We start from the raw sequence: 20,927 nt of genomic DNA on the forward strand, positions 1-20,927 counted from the left end.
CAAAGAGAAAGAGAGAGTGGTTCCTCAGTCCTGAACTAGAAAAGACTAGACAAAGCTTGTATTTTGAATACCAGGGCAGGGGCTAGCAAGTTAATCAGTAGCTCGATAGCATATATTTCTCGTCAAATCAGATCGAGACCAAAGCAGTATAAAGAGGACTGTCACATCCCCTGAATGAAACAAAAAACAGGGATTGTAAATTAATTTTCAAGTGCAATAAGAGTTCCACTGGTCTGGTGGTGTTGCAACCAAATTTGGTCAACTGTAAAAGCAACCCACAGTTCTGCGTTTACAATTAATCATCCTGCACTCTCCAAGTTCGTTAGCAGTCTCTGCTTTTCAGGACCCGGTCGCTTACCAGGTGTGCCAAACTGGACGCAGTTTTCTAGCGTTCTCACAAATTCCGTGTCGCTGAGTTTGATGACGTGCAAGCTGTTTGCCTTTTCCATGTGCTTCACCCACTTGTTGGCTTGGCCCTGAGGATCAATCATGAGAGGCCATCTTCTTGCGTTTCTGGAGAGAAAGACATGGGAGCGCACAAAACCTTGTGAATGAGGTTTCGCCTTGTCTTCTGTGCAGTGCAACCCTTATGCATGTTTACTGGGAAGTAAAAACGAATGAACCAATGCCTTAGAGAAATGATCCTGTCCCCTTACCAAGTCAGTAGGCTTGTGTGCCCAACAGCAGCATAACTAGATTTGATGGGGCAAGGGTTAATTATTAATAATTATTTATTTATTTATTTATTTATTTATTTATTTATACCCTGCCCATCTGGCTGGGTTTCCCCAGCCACTCTGGGCGGCTTCCAATCAGTCATTAAAAACTTCCCTAAACAGGGCTGCCTTCAGGTGTCTTCTAAAAGTCAGATAGTTGCTTATTTCCTTGACATCTGATGGGAAGGCGTTCCACAGGACAGGCACTGGGGTGAGTGGGTGGGTACCTTTTTAGGTCAAATGAATTCTTACTACTTTCTCAATAGGGATGGTAAGCTTGTCAAAACGAAGAGCCCATAAATTAATTATGAGTGAATTAATAAATTTAAATTAAATCTGAAGGAACCAGCATTAGTTCCTTTTCATACTTTGTTCATGACCCTGTCTCAAAACCTGGCATACAGCCATCTGAGGCCCGGCCATGGGGCAATGTAACCCTCAAACCAAAAAACTCTCGGCACCTCTGGTTTAGAGTGCAGTGGTACCCTGGTTCTCAAACTTAATCCGTTCCGGAAGTCCATTCCAAAACCAAAGCATTCCAAACCCAAGTTGTGCTTTCCCATAGAAAGTAATGCAAAATGGATTGATCCGTTCCAGACTTTTAAAAACAACCCCTAAAACAGCAATTTAACATGGATTTTACTATCTAACAAGACCGTTGATCCATCAAATGAAAGCAATAAACAATGTACCGCAGTCACACAATCAATCAGTAGCTGAAGCGGGTTCCACACAGTCACAAAAACAAAACAAAACAAACCCACGGAAACAAAAACGCAAAATAAATAGCAAAAACAAACAGACCTCAGCGTAACATTCAAAACACAAGCGTGGCACTCAAATCGGAAGCGTAACACTCAAAAAGGAGCATGTTCGGCTTCCAAAAAAAGTTCACAAACCGGAACACACACTTCCGGGTTTGCGGTGTTTGGGTTCCAAGTTGTTTGAATACCAAGGCGTCTGAGAACTAAGGTACCACTGTATTGCTTCTAGCAGTGGCTGAGATTATATATATATATATATTTTAAAAAAGCTTTAAAAAAAAACTATTGAGATTAATGATGTCTATCTGAAACACCTGCTACTTACGAGATAATAATGCCATTGTCAATGGAAAATGTGTCAGAAGGCAGCCCGGCAATATTCCAGGCTCGGATTTTAACCGGGTCTCCTAAAGTTGTCGTTAGAGAAAAGTCATCTGAACAAGGGATGCCTCTTGCCTTCAATGTCAATATCCAGTCCTGTGCTTGGTTCTGCAAGGGAAGAGCGCCAAGTGTTAGCCAAAGTCACCTTCGGCCGCTGCTAGATCTGTATGAGAAGCAATGCCAGTCTTATGGCAGTCCAAAGCATTACAGCTCACTGCCAAAGTCTACTCGCCCTTGGTGACTGCAAGAGCAAGTCTGTGTGTTCCTCCTTACAATTTTAAACAGTATGCTTGCCACCAGTTATTATGGGGACAATACAGAAATCCAAGAGCTACTTCAAAGTAGAGCTCTCACCCAGGTAAAAGAAAGCTTAGTCAATTAATCATGGGCATTTCAGCCAATCAATTGATTAATAAACAATCCATTAAATCTGCACATATCTGCATTTGCGAGTCGAGGTCCCCCAGGCCACCCCAATAACTCACACTTCACACATCAATTTTTGTTTAGGGTTTTTGGCATGAATTTGGCTGCAACTTTATTTAAATACACACATGTGAGTAGTTGCTTAGGCATTGGTTACGACTATCTGTCCTTGCCCCAGGGACAGAACTGACTTCCGGATTCTAGCGGAAGCCAGTGAGGGAAACAATTTTTGGGGAGAAAATGAAGCTGGGTCTCAGTCCCTCACTTCTCACCCTCATGCTCCTGGTGGCTTCCACGGCCCAAGTCCGATGCCAGGAACAAGGACGAAAAGAATGGCAAGCCCCTGGATTCCTTTAACTGAATTCCCTTTCCGCACCACCATTGGAGAGGTAGGCACTTACCCCTCCACCAACCAATTTGAACCAATGCCTAACGGCAAACCTTACAAGTTGTGACGATTTGCTACGCAGTAGGCAAAACCAAATGGCAACAGCCAATCAGCCAAATGGACAAAATTCCTACCAGGCCCCTGCCCCAAGGCAGATGACCCCATGACAGGCATAGCAAGGTCAGAGGACAACGAACACCCCCCCCTTTTCAGGGAGGGTGGGCGGGTGATCCAGTGCACGCAGCCCAAGAGAAGGCCCCAGGCTGCGAGTCCTGTATTTAAGACCTCTGATCCCTCCCACACTTTAGCAACATAACATTCTCCCCAGCAACACTCCTTGCCCAATCACAGCATGTGGCAAATTTGCCCAACAACAGTGGGGTGGCCTTTTTGGCCCCCACCGCAACACGTGCTCTCTATTATGTAGAACACACTATACAGAATAAAACCTTAACTTTCAACTAGAAGTGAAAATGATCTCGCAAGGAAGCGTGGTCATTTAAACTGCTAGCATGAAGTCAGAGCCCCATCAAAGAAAAGGACAGAAGTATCTAGCCTCTGCTCAATTATTTCCCTCATTCTCTGACTTCATCTATTCTAACCTGTTGGAACCAAACCTGAAAGTCTCATTAGTGTCTCATTCACTTGCGAGAGCAAAGAGGAGCCATCCATTTTGCTGCTGATCCTGCTCTGGAAAAAGTCCCAGATTTGTGTTCCCCTGTGTTCCTTCTCTTATCTAAAGAAGTTAGATTAGCTTCAACCAGAGCCAGGGCCTTTTCAACACTGGCTCCGGCCTGGTGGAACGCTCTGCCTCATGAGACCAGGGCCCTGCAGGATCTGATTTCTTTCCGCAGGGCCTGTAAGACAGAGTTGTTCTGCCTGGCCTTTGGCTTGGAGCCAATTTGATTTCCCCCCCTCTTTCTTTTTCCTTTTTCCTTTCTCCTCCTTTGATGAGGCTGCATTTTAATATTTTAATGTTTCAATATGTAAATTGTTGTATTTTAATCTTGTTTTTAAGTTGTATTCATTCAACTTGTTTTTATTATTGCTTGTTAGCCGCCCTGAGCCCGGCCTTGGCTGGGGAGGGCGGGGTATAAATTAAAAATATTATTATTAATTATTATTATTATCATTACAGCAAACACCAAGTTTTACTTTAATCTCTTCACTTCTGTTCCAGACTAGGTTAAATGTCTGGCCAGCTGGCGGAAACCAGCTGCTTATTTGGTATAGAAACATTTCAATCACACAAAAAATGTCATTTATTCCTTCATTCCTTACCTGTCGGTAGCTGGATGTGAAGGCTCCCAGATAAGCCACAATGCCTGATGAGATGAGGATATCGCCTGTCAAATTGATATACTGCTTTCCGAGTTCCAAAGCTGTCTGGCTCCAGCGGGTTTTCTCACCTCCAAGGCCACCAAGTAATTTTTCTGCTCGGTCCAGCTTTTTGCTGCACAGGTCAACCTTAAAATCAAAACATAAACTTTATGCAAAATACTTTGCAGCTATTGTTACCGCAGATTTTGCTTTTAATGCTTCTGAGAGCAAGCACAGATGCATCGATTTTGCCCGGCTATATTATTATTTCTCAATAAAATAAATGGCCTTTGGATTTGAAGCTGCAATGCCTTAAGGGGGAAAAGCGGGGAAGAAAACGTGTGTGACAGATTGTCATGGCTGAATTCAGCAAGGTCTATGGCATTTCCATTCTTCTTTCCTTCAAATAAATTATTGCCTTCCGCCTGAAATGTGAAATTGATAATGGATTTATATGCGATACAGAAAACAGTAGCATCTGAAAAAGCAATGCATAGCTCACGAAAGCATTGTGCTGACTTGCGAAGGTCACTTTCATATGAATGCGGGCCATGAGCTAAACGCAGACTGAATTTTCTATCGGCTTCTCAAATATGTCTGCCGATATTGGAGATTTTGGAAACGCCGCACAGGGCTGCAAATTCACACAGGGACCAACATTGTCTGCTGGCTGTGAATCTATGCTGCAAACATTCTTGCCTAATGAGAATGGGAGGAAGAAAAGGAATCTGGGAGAGACCTGGACCTAGGGACTCCTCCTTCTCCCTTGTTTCTTCTTTGAAAGTCCCCAGATTTGGTAGGAAAAATTCAGGCATACAGGCAGAAGCTGTACCTCTGCCAGACTAAAGTCCAACACACAAAGAAGTCGTAGTTGCATGCTACAAGAGAGACTCCCTTGGGTTCATTTTCTCTTCACCTTTATTCCATTTCCAAGCACAATTCAAAGTGTTGGTGCTGACCTTGAAAGCTGTAAATGGCCTTAACCCAGAAGGAGCATCTCCACAGCCATCGTTCAGCCTGGACACTGAGGTCCAGCTTCGAGGGCCTTCTGGCGGTTCCCTCCCTGCAAGAAGTGAGGTTACAGGGAACCAGGCAGAGGGCCTTCTCGGTAGTGGCACCTGCCCTGTGGAACGCCCTCCCATCAGATGTCAAGGAAATAAACAACTACCTGGCTTTTAGAAGGCAGGGAAGTTTTTAATGTTTGATGCTTTATCGTGTTTTTAATATTCTGTTGGAAGCTGCCCAGAGTGGTGGGGGAAACCCAGCTGGATAGGCGGGGTATAAATAATAAATTATTGTTATTGTTATTGTTATTGTTATTCAGATGCTTCCATGTTCCAACAAAAGGCATATCTCTGCATTGCAGGGGGTTCCAACCAAACAATTATTTGATTCTGTGTTCCATGCCAAAAACCTGCGTCTTTCTGCTTTGCTTTGTGTTCCTGGGTGACAAGAGCCTTACTAGACAGATCAGACCAAGGGTCAATCTAATCCAGACCATAAATTCAAAGCAATAGGATACTACTGCAACAATCATGGCTTCGCCTACAAAATCCTAGGAGCTGTAGTTTGTTAAGGGTGCTGAGAGTTGTTAGGAGACCTCTATTCATCTCCCAGAGCTAGATTTCCCTGGGAGGGCTGACTGTCAGACTGTCAGCCAGCACTGTAGGAGGGAGGATGGAAAGGGATGGAGGACAAAGACCAACAGCAAGAGGAAAAAGGAGAGCAAAGTGTGGAAAGGTGGAAGCCAGTGTGACTGTGGGAGAGGAGGAGGAGAATGCTGTTAAGGGAGAAAAGGAGCCAGAAATTGGAGGAGAGAGAGAGAGAAGAAAGAGGGCAAATGGAGGAGGATCAGAAAGGGAGCAAAACACCTTACAAAAGACCACTTTTAGGAAGCATGTCTAATGCTGACAGGCTCTATGGATCCCTTCTCCTTGGGTATTCAGGGGGATCAGCTAGACCTGTGCAGAAGAGGAGCTATCCATTGCACACAGACCCTCTCTGACAAAAGACCAAGTTCACATATGGCTTGGAACTGACATCACTGTTACCTAGCATGGCAGCAAATCCAGAGATCTAGGGAGCTCATTAAAGCCCATGGCCTAAATTTGTCTTCTCTGTAAAGGGACCCCTGACCATTAGGTCCAGTCGCGGACGACTCTGGGACTCATCTTGCTTAACTGGCTGAGGGAGTCGGCGTACAGCTTCCGGGTCATGTGGCCAGCATGACTAAGCCGCTTCTGGCGAACCAGAGCAGTGCACATAAACGCCATTTACCTTCCGGCCGGAGCGGTACCTATTTATCTACTTGCACTTTGACATGCTTTCAAACTGCTAGGTTGGCAGGAGCTGGGACCGAGCGAAGGAAGCTCACCCCATTGCGGGGATTTGAACCGCCGACCTTCTGATCAGCAAGCCCTAGGCTCTGTGGTTTAGACCACAGCGTAGCATTAACTAAAAGGCAATACTCACCGGCCAACAGGCATGGCATAAGACGGTTCAGAAACTTCAGCTAGTGTAGAATTCAGCGGCCAGGTCGCTCACCGGAGCAAGGTGGTTTGAGTATATTACACCGATCCTGGTCCAGCCGCACTGGCTACCAATTAGTTTCTGGGCCCAATTCAAAGTGCTGGTTTTGACCTTTAAAGCCTTAAACGGCTCAGGAGCACAATACCTCAAGGACCGCCTCTTCCTATATGAACCTACCCGGACCCTGAGATCACCTTCTGAGGCCCTCCTTCGTGTGCCTCCTCCTCAAGAGGTCCGGAGGGTGGCAATACGAGAACGGGGTCTTCTCTGCAGTGGCTCCCCGTCTGTGGAATGCTCTCCCCAGGGATGTTTGCCTGGCGCCTTCATTATACACCTTTGGGCACCAGGCAAAAAGGTTCCTTTTTAACCAGGCCTTTGGTTGATCTTATTGACATCCAGCACCCTTTTCGAATGTGGCTTTTGGGGGCGGGGTGAGTTATTGGGTTACTGCTTTTGGTTTGATTTTGTATGTTGTGGTCTTGTTGTGAACCGCCCTGAAACCTCCGGGTATAGGGCGGTGTATAAGTTGGATGCGTAAATAAATAAATAATCCCAGCACAGAGTCTTCCATAAACCAGGCATCCCCAAATTCGGCCCTCCAGCTATTTTGGGACTACAATTCCCATCACCCCTGACCACTGGTCCTATTAGCTAGGGATGATGGGAGTTGTAGTCCCAAAAACAGCTGGAGGGTGTCTCTTGATGCAACTGACTCTGGAGGCTGCCAGGAAGAAGATGGGAAAGGAAAACCGTCTTCCGCCAGAGCATCTCAGGATCAAAGTCTTTGAATTTTTAAATGGTGCATCTGATTGGCAGCTGCCTGGCAGCCCTGATGACAGAGACACCCTAAATAAATAACACGAACCTATGAGCCGACTCCATGTTACTTACCTGGTTCTCTAGGTCTGCTTTCTCCTGCTTCTTTTGTTCCAGTGTCTTTTGAAGTTTCGCGAGCTTGTCCTGAACTTCCTTCAGGGCTGCTTGTTTCTTTCTCAAACCATCCATAGCAATCTTCAGTTCCCCTTCCGCTGCGCTCAGCTTTATCTTCTTAGGGGCAACGACTTTGGCCACTCTGATGAAATGGTAACATGTCACAGAGACCGTTTTTACGCATCCACATGCAAACAAAAGACAATTTATGCCCCATTTCTGCACCAATACTCCCTCCCTGCCAAACACAGAGCCACACGCATGGCAATTTTTGAGGTATTAGTTTTTGTACTTCCTTCTCCCTAAAACACATGTTTTTGTATGCACTCAAACTTTAAAATACTATTTAATGCATTTTAAATCACAAAATATGGAGAAGTACAAAAACAGAAAAGTAACTGTGTTGTGATCTACGTATTAGCCTGGCAAGCGAATATCAGGTTGGCTTACTAAAAGATGCTGATTGAACAAAATCCTTCAGCATCACAACTAATTTCTGAGACTGTCTGTTCCACTGTCCAACAGCTATATTATTATTAATTAATTAAATTTGTGTACCACCCTATACCCGCAGGTCTCAGGGAGGTTCACAACATAAAACCACAATAAAAGGTAAAGGGACCCCTGACCGTTAAGTCGAGTCTTCTCTTTGTCTTCTCTTTAAAGGTGAAGGGACCCCTGACCGTTAAGTCCAGTCGTGACTGACTCTGGGGTTGCGGCGCTCATCTCACTTTATTGGCCAAGGGAGCCAGCGTAAAGCTTCCAGGTAATGTGGCCAGCATGACTAAGCCTCGCTGAAGCGCCCGGAGACTCTGCCTCTTCCCTGCCACCCTCCAGCCGCTGCCCGCCTCCTCCAGCCCCGCAAAGCTGCTGGCAGCGCCATAAAAAGGTCGGCAACTCTGGGAAATGGGGGGACGGACGCTTTCAGGCTGCGCTCCGCGGCGACCCGGAAGTAACAGAGCACGTTACTTCTGGGTTTTGCCGCTCGCGCATGCGCAGACGGTCAAAATGACATCACGCGCATGTGCGAAAGCAGCAAAATGCGACCCGCGCATGCGCAGATGCGCTATTGCATCTTACGTTCTGTTCGGGATGCGAATGGGGCTCCTGAACAGATCCCGTTCGCATCCCGAGGTACCACTGTAATAATAAAGTCATACCCTGGAAGTTGAACGGAATCTGTTCCAGAAGTCCGTTTGACTCCCAAAACGTTCGGAAACCAAAGCACGGCTTCCGATTGGCTTCAGGAAGCCAATCAGAAGCCCCGTTGGACATTCTGCTTACAAAAATAGTTCGCAAACCGGAACACTAACTTCCGGGTTTGCGGCATTCAGGAGACAAAACGTTCGAGAACTAAGCTGTTAGAAAACCAAGGTACGACTGTAATAATAATAATAATAATAATAATAATAATAATAATAATGGGGTGGCAGTTTGCTCCTGAAACTTTCTATGCCTTGGTGAAGAAGGAGCAAGAAAAAGAAATATCTAGCAAGACAAAATCCTTCATTCATATCTAAACAGGCCATGCAAAGCTCTCTTACAATGATGGCTTTAATATGGGCCCTGAAGTTCTTCCAAACTGCCTTTAACTGATATTTTTGCTGCGTATCTTAACGTTTTATGCCATGCTTTGATATCCTCTCAAGACCACCACAAAACACATTGCTTTAACTGCTGCCGTTGTAATATTTGTAGATGCTTCCGTGTTTTATAGATTGTGGTTTTATGGGTTTGCGACACGTTATTGGGTTTTATGTTATTAAATATGCTGTGAGGAAGGCGCCTTGGGAGGGGTAAGGTGGAAAGGCGACCTCTCAAAGCTAAAATGAATGACTGCTCTTAAACAAGGACTTACTTATCGTAGGAATCCATGGCAATGACCCATTTGCATAGGCCTTCTGCGGCCGTGGAAGCATTCCGAATCTTTTCCGGCACAAACTCAGGATTGGTGATATACTGTTTTCTAATGATGCTCATGTACGCTGGAGGGATATTGTCCTTGTCATACTCATGAAGCGACTGCAAAAACCTCATGTCCCCCAGGAGTTTCTTAGCAGGACCCCAGAAATCTTCTATCTTTTTCCCTGTACCTGTGGGGTCTGGAATTTTATCTGCCTTGATCCCTTTCAAGATGCAAATTGTTTCCATGACAAGCTTCACGCCAGCAGGAGGGCTCTTCATCGACTTCACAACAGTGATATCCTTAAAATAAATAATAGTTCTTCCGTCTCTAGAGTTCAAGCATTCTACTAGATTTCATCTCAATATATCCACATCAATGTGTTAGCATCAGAAATCTTGCAGCGAATACACCACCGGTTTCACACCTCACATTCCAGCCTCCCCAGCTTTTATTCCCATTCCTACCTTACCTCACCACCAACTACATCAGGGGTCAGCAACCCTTTTCAACCATGGTGGGCCAGACTATATTTTGGGGGAGGAAATGAACGAACTCCTATGCCCCACAAATAACCCAGAGATGCATTTTAAATAAAAGCAAACATTCTACAGTGGTGCCCCGCAAGACGAATGCCTCGCAAGACGAAAAACCCGCTAGACAAAAGGGTTTTCCGTTTTTCGATGCGCTTCACAAGACGATTTTCCCTATGGGTTTGCTTCGCATCAATTTTTTCCGCTCCCCCCCATTTTCTAAGCCGCTAAGCCGCTAATAGCCTTTTAGCCGCTAAGCCTTTAATAGCCGCTAAGCCGCTAATAGCCTTTTAGCCGCTAAGCCGCTAAGCCTTTAATAGCCGCTAAGCCGCTAAACCGCCAATAGCGCTAATCCGCTAAGCGGGTTGCTTCGCAAGACGAAAAAACCGCTAGACAAAGAGACTCGCGGAACGGATTATTTTCAACTTGCGAGGCACCACTGTACTCATGTAAAAACACCAGGCAGGCCCCACAAATAACGCAGAGATGCATTTTAAATAAAAGGACGCATTCTACTCTTGTAAAAACACACTGATTCCCGGACCGTCCGCGGGCCGGATTTAGAAGGCGATTGGGCCGCATCCGGCCCCCGGGCCTTCGGTTCCCTACCCCTGATCTACATGTTGCACAAATGTTAAGTTTAGGGAAGCTTTTTCTAATATACACCAAAAACCTATCTGAGCCATTTTGTCTGAGGCAAAATGGCCATTGCAAAACAAAGGAATACTACAAGTACCTACAGTACAATCACAAATTGTTCCCCACAGCTTCTTCCGACAGCATCTGGTATCGTTCTGTCTGCATCAAGATAGATTCCAAAATGTGGAACTGTCACAGTTAGACTGACAAATCAACAACATACCTTTCCTTCCTTTAAATATTTCTTTTCAAAGCTGATATTGCAGCCATAGTAGCCAAATCCTAGGGGCCGAAATCCCTTTGGGTCAATTAGGCGGGGAAGGGCTTACCTCCCCCCCCCCAATATTTTATTCAAGTTGGCACCCCTGACTGTATCTTATTATTTTCAAAATACATTACAGTAGAGACTTCCGGGTTGGCGCCATCGCCGAATGGCAGATTCCCTCCGAGCTCCAGAGGGAATCTGCTCGACAGGGGTCGGGTTCTGCCGCGCCGGCGACGCGGGGACCCTCAAAAACCATGGGCGCGGATGCCCGTGGACCTGATGACTCGGCGGGCACCGTTTGCGCCCTCCCGACCCGTGAAGGAGCCTTTTTAAAGGCTACGGAGCGGGGGATGGGGAGCGGCGCGGTGCTGTCTACTGCTTCCCCTGCTGAGCGAAGCCGCATGCCATTCGTCGGAGAGCGCTGACTTCTTCTGAAAATTGGGATTAAAAACTAAAAACAAAAACCCGTGAGTAATTTGGAAATTGGACTAAAAACTTTTCTTTTGTGGATTCGGTACGAGCGGGGGAGGTGCAAAGAGGAAGTCCGTCTCCCCGCCATTGTAAACATTTTAAAGCAAGGATTTGACAACTAAGGTCGAGAGAAGAGCCCTTTTTTTTTTTTTGGATAAAAGTTATTAATTGCACAGATTGAAAGTATAAGTAATTGTGCTGGAGGATAAGAGCTAACTTTCTGATTAAAGTGCCACCCCCCCCCCCCCGGGACCGGGAGTGATCCGCGAGAGGAGTCTGCTGAGGAGACACAGAAGATTTTGACAGCTGTCGAATTAGCTGTCAAAGTCGGAAAAAATAGAAAATTTTATTTCTGATGTTTTTGCCGGTTACATTAGATACAATATAGCTACAAGTTGTTGAAAATAAAGAAGGACTGAAACAAATTAACTTGACTTTTGGGTTGGAAGTGAAAGGAATACTAAATAACCAGAATCCCTCTAGAGGGGGTTCAGGGACATTACAAGAATGGAAATAGGTCGGAAAATACTAGCTGACCTGGACGAGGTTGCTTTTCTCATGGGAAAGTTGTGAAGGATGTATGAGCAAGGTCATGTTTTGTCTACAAGTGCCATAACTTTGAAGTCAACAGCAAATGTATCTACTGAGTTGGAAAAGGACTTGATGTACAAAACCCAGGCAGCTGAACAAGAAAAGAAACTAGAGAAAACTGAGAAAGTGGAGGAAGAGATATACACTGAACAGGAGGAGCAGAAAGGAGGGGCTGCAATGCTGCAGAAGGCAAATGGGAGCCGGAGGCCTGTCAAGATGGTTATAAAAGAAAATAAGGACTGGATGAGGAAAATTTGGTTTGAACTTAGAAACGAGGAATGGAAAGATCTCCTTTTGTGGGGATCTGAAGATCTATGGACTATAAATTCGATCAAGGTGGAAGCTGGAGCTCTTGGGACATTTGGACTTAAAAGGATCAAGAAACAAGATTTGAGCTCCACCTTTAAACATGGAGGTCTGGCTGGAAGGAACATGGACATTATAAGGATAGTGCCCCTCCGAGACTTGGTGTTAAATATAAAGGACTTTCAAAGAAACCGGCAGAGAGGGATGGAGAGAGACTTAAGGGCCTCGGACGTGAGGTTGCCAGGCTGATAGTAGATGGACTAATGGACAATGGTTCTGAGATCGAAACTGGGGAAGGGAGGGTGGGGTTTGGAAATCCAAAGGGTGTTTGATTTTTTCTATTCTTTTTTTAATTTTGTGTTGTTATTAGTATAAGAATGGGGAATTCGTGGAAGGGAAACTGGGTCGACCTTAGAAAAAGTTTTTAAATATAAACGATTGAGGTATATAAGTTAAAAGTTGATATATAAATTGAATTATTAAATATAATAACAAATTAAGGTTAAAAATAAAATATATAAATATAATAACAAATTAAGGTTAAAAATTTAGGGATAAGAACTTGTTGGATAAATATTTGGACATGGAATACAAGAAGGGGAGGTGAGGGGAAGTTGCGGAAAAAAGTTATTGAAATTGGGATTGTAAAGGATGATTTTTTTTCTTTTGTTTGTTTTTTTCTTGTTCTTTTTCTTTTTGTTTTTTGTATTATTTGAAACTCCAATTAATATTATTTCAAAAAAAACAAAAACAAAATACATTACAGTATTGCTTTCTAAAACTCCTAGCTATATGATTCAGCAATCTGAAAACAAATCCTAAAATGCTGTTGTATATATGTTGCATATATTCAGAACGTTGTATATATTCAGAACACACAACCAAGAAGTCTCTCTCTCTCTCTCTCTCTCTCTCTCTCTCTCTGGGTTGCCATATGCCCTCTTTTTCCAGGACATGTCCTCTTTTTCATGGGTATGTAAAATGAGCATTGTCATAGCGATCCATAGTTAAAAGTAGAAGTTGGTGGCATTTAAGGAGATAACAGAAATCACTGGGTTAAAGCTGATCAAAAGTCCAGAGGTAGCATTATCATCAATTTCCAGTGGGGTTGAAGGTTCGCAGCCTAGGAAGGACTTGCTCACAAATTTATTGGCAGCTGAACAAATTATTATAGCTAGGAAGTGGAAGGGGCAAGCAGAATATAAATTGGAAGAATGGTATAAACAGGTATGGGATATAGCTATTAATGACAAATTAACATGAGCTATTAAGGTAAGACGGGGAATACGCAGGAGAAATGATTTTGAGGAGATATGGAGGGTGTTCGTAGAATATGTACTGTTAAAACAGAAAGGGGTCAAACCATCACAAGAGGTGTTGAAATTTTGGGAGGTTAGATAGTTACAATGGAATGGTCTCAGGGTGCACATTTTTATTCTTATTTATTTATTATTATTACTTCGTAAAAAATAAATTTAAAAAGGAATGTATAAAATGTAAATGTATAAAATATAAATAATAGAATGATTTTTTAAAAAGTAGAAATTGGCAAATGTGTCCCCCTTTTTGCTCTTCAAAATATGGCAACCCTATGTCTCTCTCTTGCGAAGCAACTTAAAAACGGAAAACCCTTTCGTCTAGCGGGTTTTCCGTCTTGCGAGGCATTCGTCTTGCGGGGCACCACTATACATACACACACACACACACACACACATATATATATATATATACACACACATACAGACACACACATATACACACACACACACATATATACATATATATATAATACATATATATACACACACACACACATATATGTGTGTGTGTGTGTGTGTGTGTGTGTGTGTATTATACACACACACACACATCCCTTTATATATCCTGAAGGCCATACCTGAGCAGTCAAAGTGTCAAGAGCAGCCAGGGCGCTTTCCAGGATTGGCAAGGCTTCGGCCAAATCAGCATCGCACTCATCTTTGATCGCTTTGGCAGCCATGGCTTGCTCGTTAGCCACAATTTCATCGGCTTTCACTATTTTTTCCGTTTTGGCAACTTCCAGGGACTCCTTCTCAATCACGAGCATCATCTCGTCCACCTGCTTGCTGGCTACCCTGAGCTGGGGCTGCAGGGCTTCCAGCTCCACCTGCATCGTGGCCACCTGGGCTGCCGCCGAGTCCAGTTTCTGCAAGCCAACTTCGTACCTTTTCTTCATTTTCATCACCTGCCTGGAAGCAATTCAGGAGATGTTCACACCGGCAACAAGTGTTGTCAAGTTAATCCGAAAGCAGCCCCTTTGGCTGAATGCACATCTGATTCCATTTCCCCTTCCAGTAACCAACTATCAATCTTCTTGGGTTTTTAAAGCCTGACTCAATTTCATAACCTTATTAACCTTATTAACTCAAAGATCTATTTATTTCACATATTTTAAGATTACACTCCAAGGTAGCCAGCAACCTACTTTTAGATAAATATTACTTTACCCTTTTTTAAAACTCACTTTCCCCTGACAAGGCCACAAATCCAATTTGAGGTGCTGGTGTTTACCTATAAAACCATTCCTAGCCTAGGATTAAGGTACGGTAATTCAAAGACAGACTCTCCCTGTTTTAACCTTTGCGTTGCCTACATTTTGGAGGATTGGGCCCTGGGCTCTGTGTATCTACACTTTTTCAAGTCCTAGAGAACCTCCCCAGGAGTCAGGAAATGTAAGTCTTTCAAATGTAGATGGGGCACAGCATGTCATCTCAGCTGCTCATTTTGGCAGGCTTTGTAAGCTGCTTTGAGCACTGGGAAAGCCAGTGCAAGCTAAATAAATGAATGGGTGGTTAAGCGCACAAATAAATACAAACACCTTACAACAAACTCAATTATATAAAAAAAACTAAAAGTGGGGGAAAAGTTTCTAACAGCTCAGAAAAGCAGACACTATCTTGCAAAGAGACGAAAGTCACCAGCTGCAATATTTTTATTAGCCTGCTATCAATACAGGTCTATGCTCGTCATTTGGGAAGCATCAACACCTTAAGACAGGCATAGGGAAATTCGGCCCTCCAGATGTTTTGAGACTACAATTCCCATCATCCCTGACCACTGGTCCTGTTAGAGATGATGGGAGTTGTAGTCCCAAAACATCTGGAGGCCTGAGTTTGCCTATGCCTGTCTTAAGAGAAGAAAGAAAAGGGTCAAAACTCTTAGGTTTGTTTGTTTGTTTATTAATTACAAAAGCTTCTTTGCCTGGTCATCTACAGGAAATCCTTACTCATGAAGGGTGACCAAGTGAGAAAAATTGCACACCTGGTCTAACACCCTACATGCCAATAATAATAATAATGATAATAATAATAATTTTATTATTTATACCCTGCCCATCTGGCTGTGTTTCCCCAGCCACTCTGGGCAGCTCCCAACAGAATTTTTAAAAACAAGATAAAACATCAAACATTTAAAACTTCCCTAAACAGGGCTGCCTTCAGATGTCTTCTAAAAGTCAGATAGTTGTTTATTTCCTTGACATCTGATGGGAGGCGTTCCACAGGGCAGGTACCACTACCGAAAAGGCCCTCTGCCTGGTTCCCTGTAACTTCGCTTCTCGCAGTGAGGGAACCACCAGAAGGCCCTCAGCGCTGGACCTCAGTGTCTGGGCTGAACGATGGGAGTAGAGACGCTATACGTTATATGTCCAAGTAGGGAATAATGAGAACAACTCGCCTTTTGTGCATGCTATACTCAATCTGTTATATGGGGCTGGAAGCGCAGGCAGGGGCTGGGAGCGGGGAATGCAAGGCTATTTCTCATATCAAATTTTTATATTAATAACTTACGCCCTATTCTTTTCCAACAGAGATTTGAATGTAGAAATCAACTCTAGGTATGAAGTAGGTGTTACATAGTTGTGTCTCTGGAGTTCGTTAAAGAATGATTCAGACAAATTAATGGTAGTAGTATGAAATTTTTGACACATATCGATGCAGCCGTCTCGGGTTTCCTCTGACATTTCGATATCTTCTAGGGAGCGAGTAGCAACAGCCTGCAACGCGTCCGAAGGCCACGACTAAATTTAAGGAAGAGGAGCAAATAATTTACTCTTATCATGGAAACAAGATATTGCATAAAGAATGCTTCCGCTGCGGTGTTTCGTTAGCCCCAAAATGGAAAACGAGCAAGGTCCCAACTAAGGAAGAACAGCGTTAGATAGTTACAATAGAATGGTCTCAGGGGTATGGGGTGCACATTTTTTATGTTTATTTATTTATTATTATTAATTTGTCAAAAACAAAAAACAAAATGAATTGGGTGGAAGAGTGTATTGACAATGCAATTAACAAAAATTCTGTACATTGTGGAATTAATAATGTGAATTTTGTAGGTCATGGAATTTAGCTATAGCAGACAGTGGGAAGAATAATGCAGTTAAAAAAAAAACAACCATTCTTAATTACCCAGCAGTACATCTAATGGTTTCTGTTTTATCCAATTTCTCTAGACATACATTTACACATTCAACATTCAAACATATTGCTTAATATAACCCTTCCACTGAGATGGAATATGCGCAGCTTGCGGACTTAACATATAGAATAAGAAAACAAGAAGAATGTACGTTTAAAGAAGATTGGAAAATGTTTATCGAATATATGGGGGGAAATTGTGTAAACCTGAAAACGCTGGCAGCACTACGATAAATTCAACAGTGTAAACAAGTTTTGATGGATGTATTAATGGTTTAGTTTATGTAAAATGTGCCGGGATTTATGATATGCAAAATGAACCATGGAAAAGGAAGAAGGGAAGTCATTGATATCTTAAGGATGTAAAATGAGTATTTAAAATTGTAAAACAGAAAACTCAATAAAAATTATATACAAAAGAGAGAGCTCCTCTGTTGGCTAGCAAGGCTGATTCTACACCTTAATAACTGTTGATTATTATTTATTGTTGTTGTACTGTGTATTTTGGGTCTATAGACCACAATAAAGCTGTGTGTGTATTGGCCACAAGCAAGGAAGCCTACAGGCTTATTATTCTTCCCACTGTCTGCTATAGCTAAATTCCATGACCTACAAAATTCACATTATTAATTCCACAATGTACAGAATTTTTGTTAATTGCATTGTCAATACACTCTTCCACCCAACTCATTTTGTTTTTTGACAAATTAATAATAATAAATAAATAAACATAAAAAATGTGCACCCCACACCCCTGAGACCATTCTATTGTAACTAACCAATCTCCCAAAATTTCAACACCTCTTGCGATGGTTTGACCCCTTTTCATTTTAACAGTACAAATTCTACAAATACAAATTCATTTCAATATACAGAGAATGCAGTGTAAATGGGTGGTCTCTGTGTGTGTTGAGGACAGCTATGTATTGTTTGCAGGCCGAAAGCAACGGCAACAGTAAATTCTGATCATAGTTATTGGAATGATGCCCATTCCATATATGGGGACAAATAAGCAAACATCCAGATTTCCATTCCCATTTCTGTTTTCATAGGAAATCTCCAACATCTGTACGTTCAGAATGCATCCAGGGGACTACAGGTTTGCCTATTCCTCCATCTAAAAATTACTGCACATAGCAAACTATCACATCAAGTGGAATTCCAGGCTCTAATATTGTCAAGTTAAAAAGAAACGTTAAAGAGATGCTGCTTCTCACAATGTACTCATGATGAAGCTTGCATCACAGAATGTGCATATTCCAAAAGGCCCCTACCTGAAACCAATCAATAGTGCAGCAGTTAACAAGCGCCGGAAACTTTCTAAGACGATTACGGAATGCATCTCCAATGGGACTCATGGCTAAGACAACGTGCAACTGGTCTCGGCAGCGGTCAATGAACATGTTAAAAAGGGCAATGGGGCTCCCGTCCGTCTGCTTCGTTCTATCACGCTGGCGGTCTATCTGACGCATCTTTTCACAAATTTCCTGCTTCTCGTCGACTGCAAAGAGGTTTGGTACCTCTCCGGCATTCAGCAAGTTGTTGATGTCTTCCAAGAACGACTCCCTTTTTATCTGGCTATCGGTGAAGAGGAAAACCCCTTGCATCTCTCCTTCGGTAGATCTCCTTAGGATGACTTTTAGGTCCTCATGCCATTCATTGGTCCCGTAACTCTTGGATATTTCAACCTGGAAAGGCGTGTAGTCTGACATATATGCAGCCAAACGGGTCAGGGACTGGCGCCCACTTCCTCCGACACCAACCAGAAGCGCGTGGCTACGAGGCTGCTTTAGAATACGGGAAATTCTGCAAACGTGTTCTATGGCAAATCGGAATAAGACCAGCTGCATGGGTTTCTTGCTCATTTGGTTGTATTCGTCCAAATGGCCCTCTACAACCACCCTCAAATGGTCCACGTCCAAGACCTCTCTGTAGTTTGTATCATCCCTTTTAGGATCATGGAAATCGCAGAACATCAGGCTTCGCAAATCATCTTCACCCACCAAACCATCGCCATCAAAGTCCAGTCTCTCGAAAAGATCGTCAAACTCTTCTTCGAATTGGCTTTTCATTACTTCTTGGATGCATCCGATGAGCCAGGATCGATCCGCTTTATCTACTAAGCGGTCGTAATACACCCGAAGGACCTGCACGACAAATGGCAATATGGTTGTTCTAATGGAGGCAATTCCAGTCACAAACATGAAAATGGAATGGGAATTCCCTCAGGTACAATATGTAAATAGAATTAATATTGTAAAGGAGTGTAGGAAGAACTTAACACTTAAGTGAATACTATGTTTCATATGGTAAAAAAAAAAAAAATACCGTATTTTTCGCTCTATAACACGCAGATTTTTTCTCCTAAAAAGGAAGGGGAAATGTCTGTGTGTGTTATTGAGCGAATGTGTGGTCCCTGGAGCCAAATGGGGAGGCAAAAAAAAATCAGGCAAAAATCAAATCGCGCGTCTCGGAGAAGGGAAACCTGAAAAGGGGAAGCGGCTGCTTTCCTGCATTCTGCCTCAGGGTCTTACTGCCCACCCTTCTCTGTTTCCTTGCTGTGTTTGCTCAAACGGAACAAAGAGCAGGGAAAGCCCCTCCCCTCCAGGCAAGCAGAGGGGAAAGCAGAGTGTCGTCTCTGTGCTCCGGTGCTGCTGAAAACATGCAGGAGGGAGAGAGAGAGAGCGCGCTGGCTGGCTTGGGTGGGTAGGTGAGGGAAAACTTTTGCCTTCCTTTTCTCCCTCCCGTTATATCCCTCTCCTGCATTCTTAGCCAGCTGCTTCTCTGCACACGACCTCTCGTGCTCCTTGTCCGTTCTGTGTTTTTCCTTCCCTCCCCACTTAAAATGTGGTTAAAAAGCATGGATCCACATGGATCCTCAGGATCTTTGCATTGGGTCACCCCAAATTCACCATCAGATCACATGTCTGTGGCCACAGCATGAAGCACAAAAATGATACATCCACTGTTTCATTCAGAATGTTTTTCCCCTTGTTTTCCTCCTCTAAAAACGATGTGCGTGTTATGGTCAGGTGCGTGTTATAGAGCGAAAAATACGGTATTCATTTTTCTATCAACAAAACATTTACTGGTTGGCAGGATGGGGACAATAATTAAGATCTACACATTAAAAGTTCCACAGGGGAAATGCAAGTTCAGTTAACTTCAAACCAGTAAATAAACTCTTCATTTATACTTTATGCACTTGTCGTTTATTTAGCAAAAGCCAGAAATTAATCTTTGTATCGCACTCAAAGGTGGAATAGAGCAATACTGAAATATGGATACACAAGTTTTATCAAATACCAAAGAAAGGTTTATCTACTGAGATTTTCACCCCATCCATCCTAAAGGGCTGAGGTGGGTAACTATTTAAAGAAATGCCACCCACTTGAAAATACAGTTAGATGCCCCCACCTCTCTGTTGACTTGCTTGAAAGCTAATCCAAAAAAAGAAATCTTCCGAAAACCGCTCAGGCTTGACTCCATTATGCCTTTTGTGTATCTTGTAGAGAGCAGCAATGTATGGATTTAACAAAATTTCTAATACTAAGTAACTGAAAGAACAGCCATGTTCTAAATCAGGCTTCTTCAACCTCGGCCCTCCAGATGTTTTGAGACTACAATTCCCAGCATCCCTGACCACTGGTCCTGCTAGCTAGGGATCATGGGAGTTGTAGGCCGAAAACATCTGGAGGGCCGAGGTTGAGGAAGCCTGTTCTAAATCAAATAATTGAACTGCCTCACAAGAAAATACTTTTTCATCATATCAAGACAAAAGCCTTCAGTTATTGACTAATGACAACAAAAAGTTTACCTCATGAACCCAAAGGCGTTTTATTGTCCCTGTAGATGCTGTCGTTTCGGGTCTCGACAGGCAAACACCTTGGATGACCCGAGAGAAATCACGCAAGTTGAACAAATAGTGTGATTTGGTTGGAGTCGGGAGCAGATTCTCCATAGCCTCTTTATATACTGTCATGGTGCCGTTTACAATCTGTGCTGTCAGCTCAACGTATTCTGGAGGGAAGCTATAACTGTTGGTTTAAATGTAAAACGCAAGAAATAAAATGACCTGTACAATGCTACCGAGCAAAACATAAACTTTAATGCACTTTCCTGCACTTGCTAAACTCCTTGGGCTGCCAATCAAGGATGGCTATAACAGCCGTAAATATACGTCGGAGGTTTCTAAAAATATAAGTGGTAGTGAAGCTGTTGCTAGTGGGAAGCACTATGAGCCATTGAGGAATTATTAAGAAGGGAGAGGAAGTCCTGATCCTACCACTAATTGTCAGGAGATAATGGTGG

The 20,927-nt window shown here is 43.3% G+C and overlaps 1 protein-coding gene across 1 annotated transcript in view; it reads right to left on the reverse strand.

The window, feature by feature from the left end:
* DNAH7 (dynein axonemal heavy chain 7) overlaps positions 1–20,927 on the reverse strand; it is a 155,821-nt gene that overhangs the window by 44,319 nt on the left and 90,575 nt on the right. The window contains exons 39-47 of the mRNA XM_077917415.1: positions 20,434–20,653; positions 17,891–18,763; positions 15,990–16,219; positions 14,060–14,390; positions 9,313–9,659; positions 7,416–7,596; positions 3,957–4,142; positions 1,806–1,969; positions 359–513 (exon numbers count right to left, since the gene is read on the reverse strand). Coding sequence (XP_077773541.1) covers positions 359–513; positions 1,806–1,969; positions 3,957–4,142; positions 7,416–7,596; positions 9,313–9,659; positions 14,060–14,390; positions 15,990–16,219; positions 17,891–18,763; positions 20,434–20,653 — 2,687 coding nt within the window. The remainder of the gene's footprint in view (positions 1–358; positions 514–1,805; positions 1,970–3,956; positions 4,143–7,415; positions 7,597–9,312; positions 9,660–14,059; positions 14,391–15,989; positions 16,220–17,890; positions 18,764–20,433; positions 20,654–20,927) is intronic.

Source organism: Podarcis muralis, chromosome 1 (assembly GCF_964188315.1).
Source record: "Podarcis muralis chromosome 1, rPodMur119.hap1.1, whole genome shotgun sequence".
NCBI lineage: Eukaryota > Metazoa > Chordata > Lepidosauria > Squamata > Lacertidae > Podarcis > Podarcis muralis.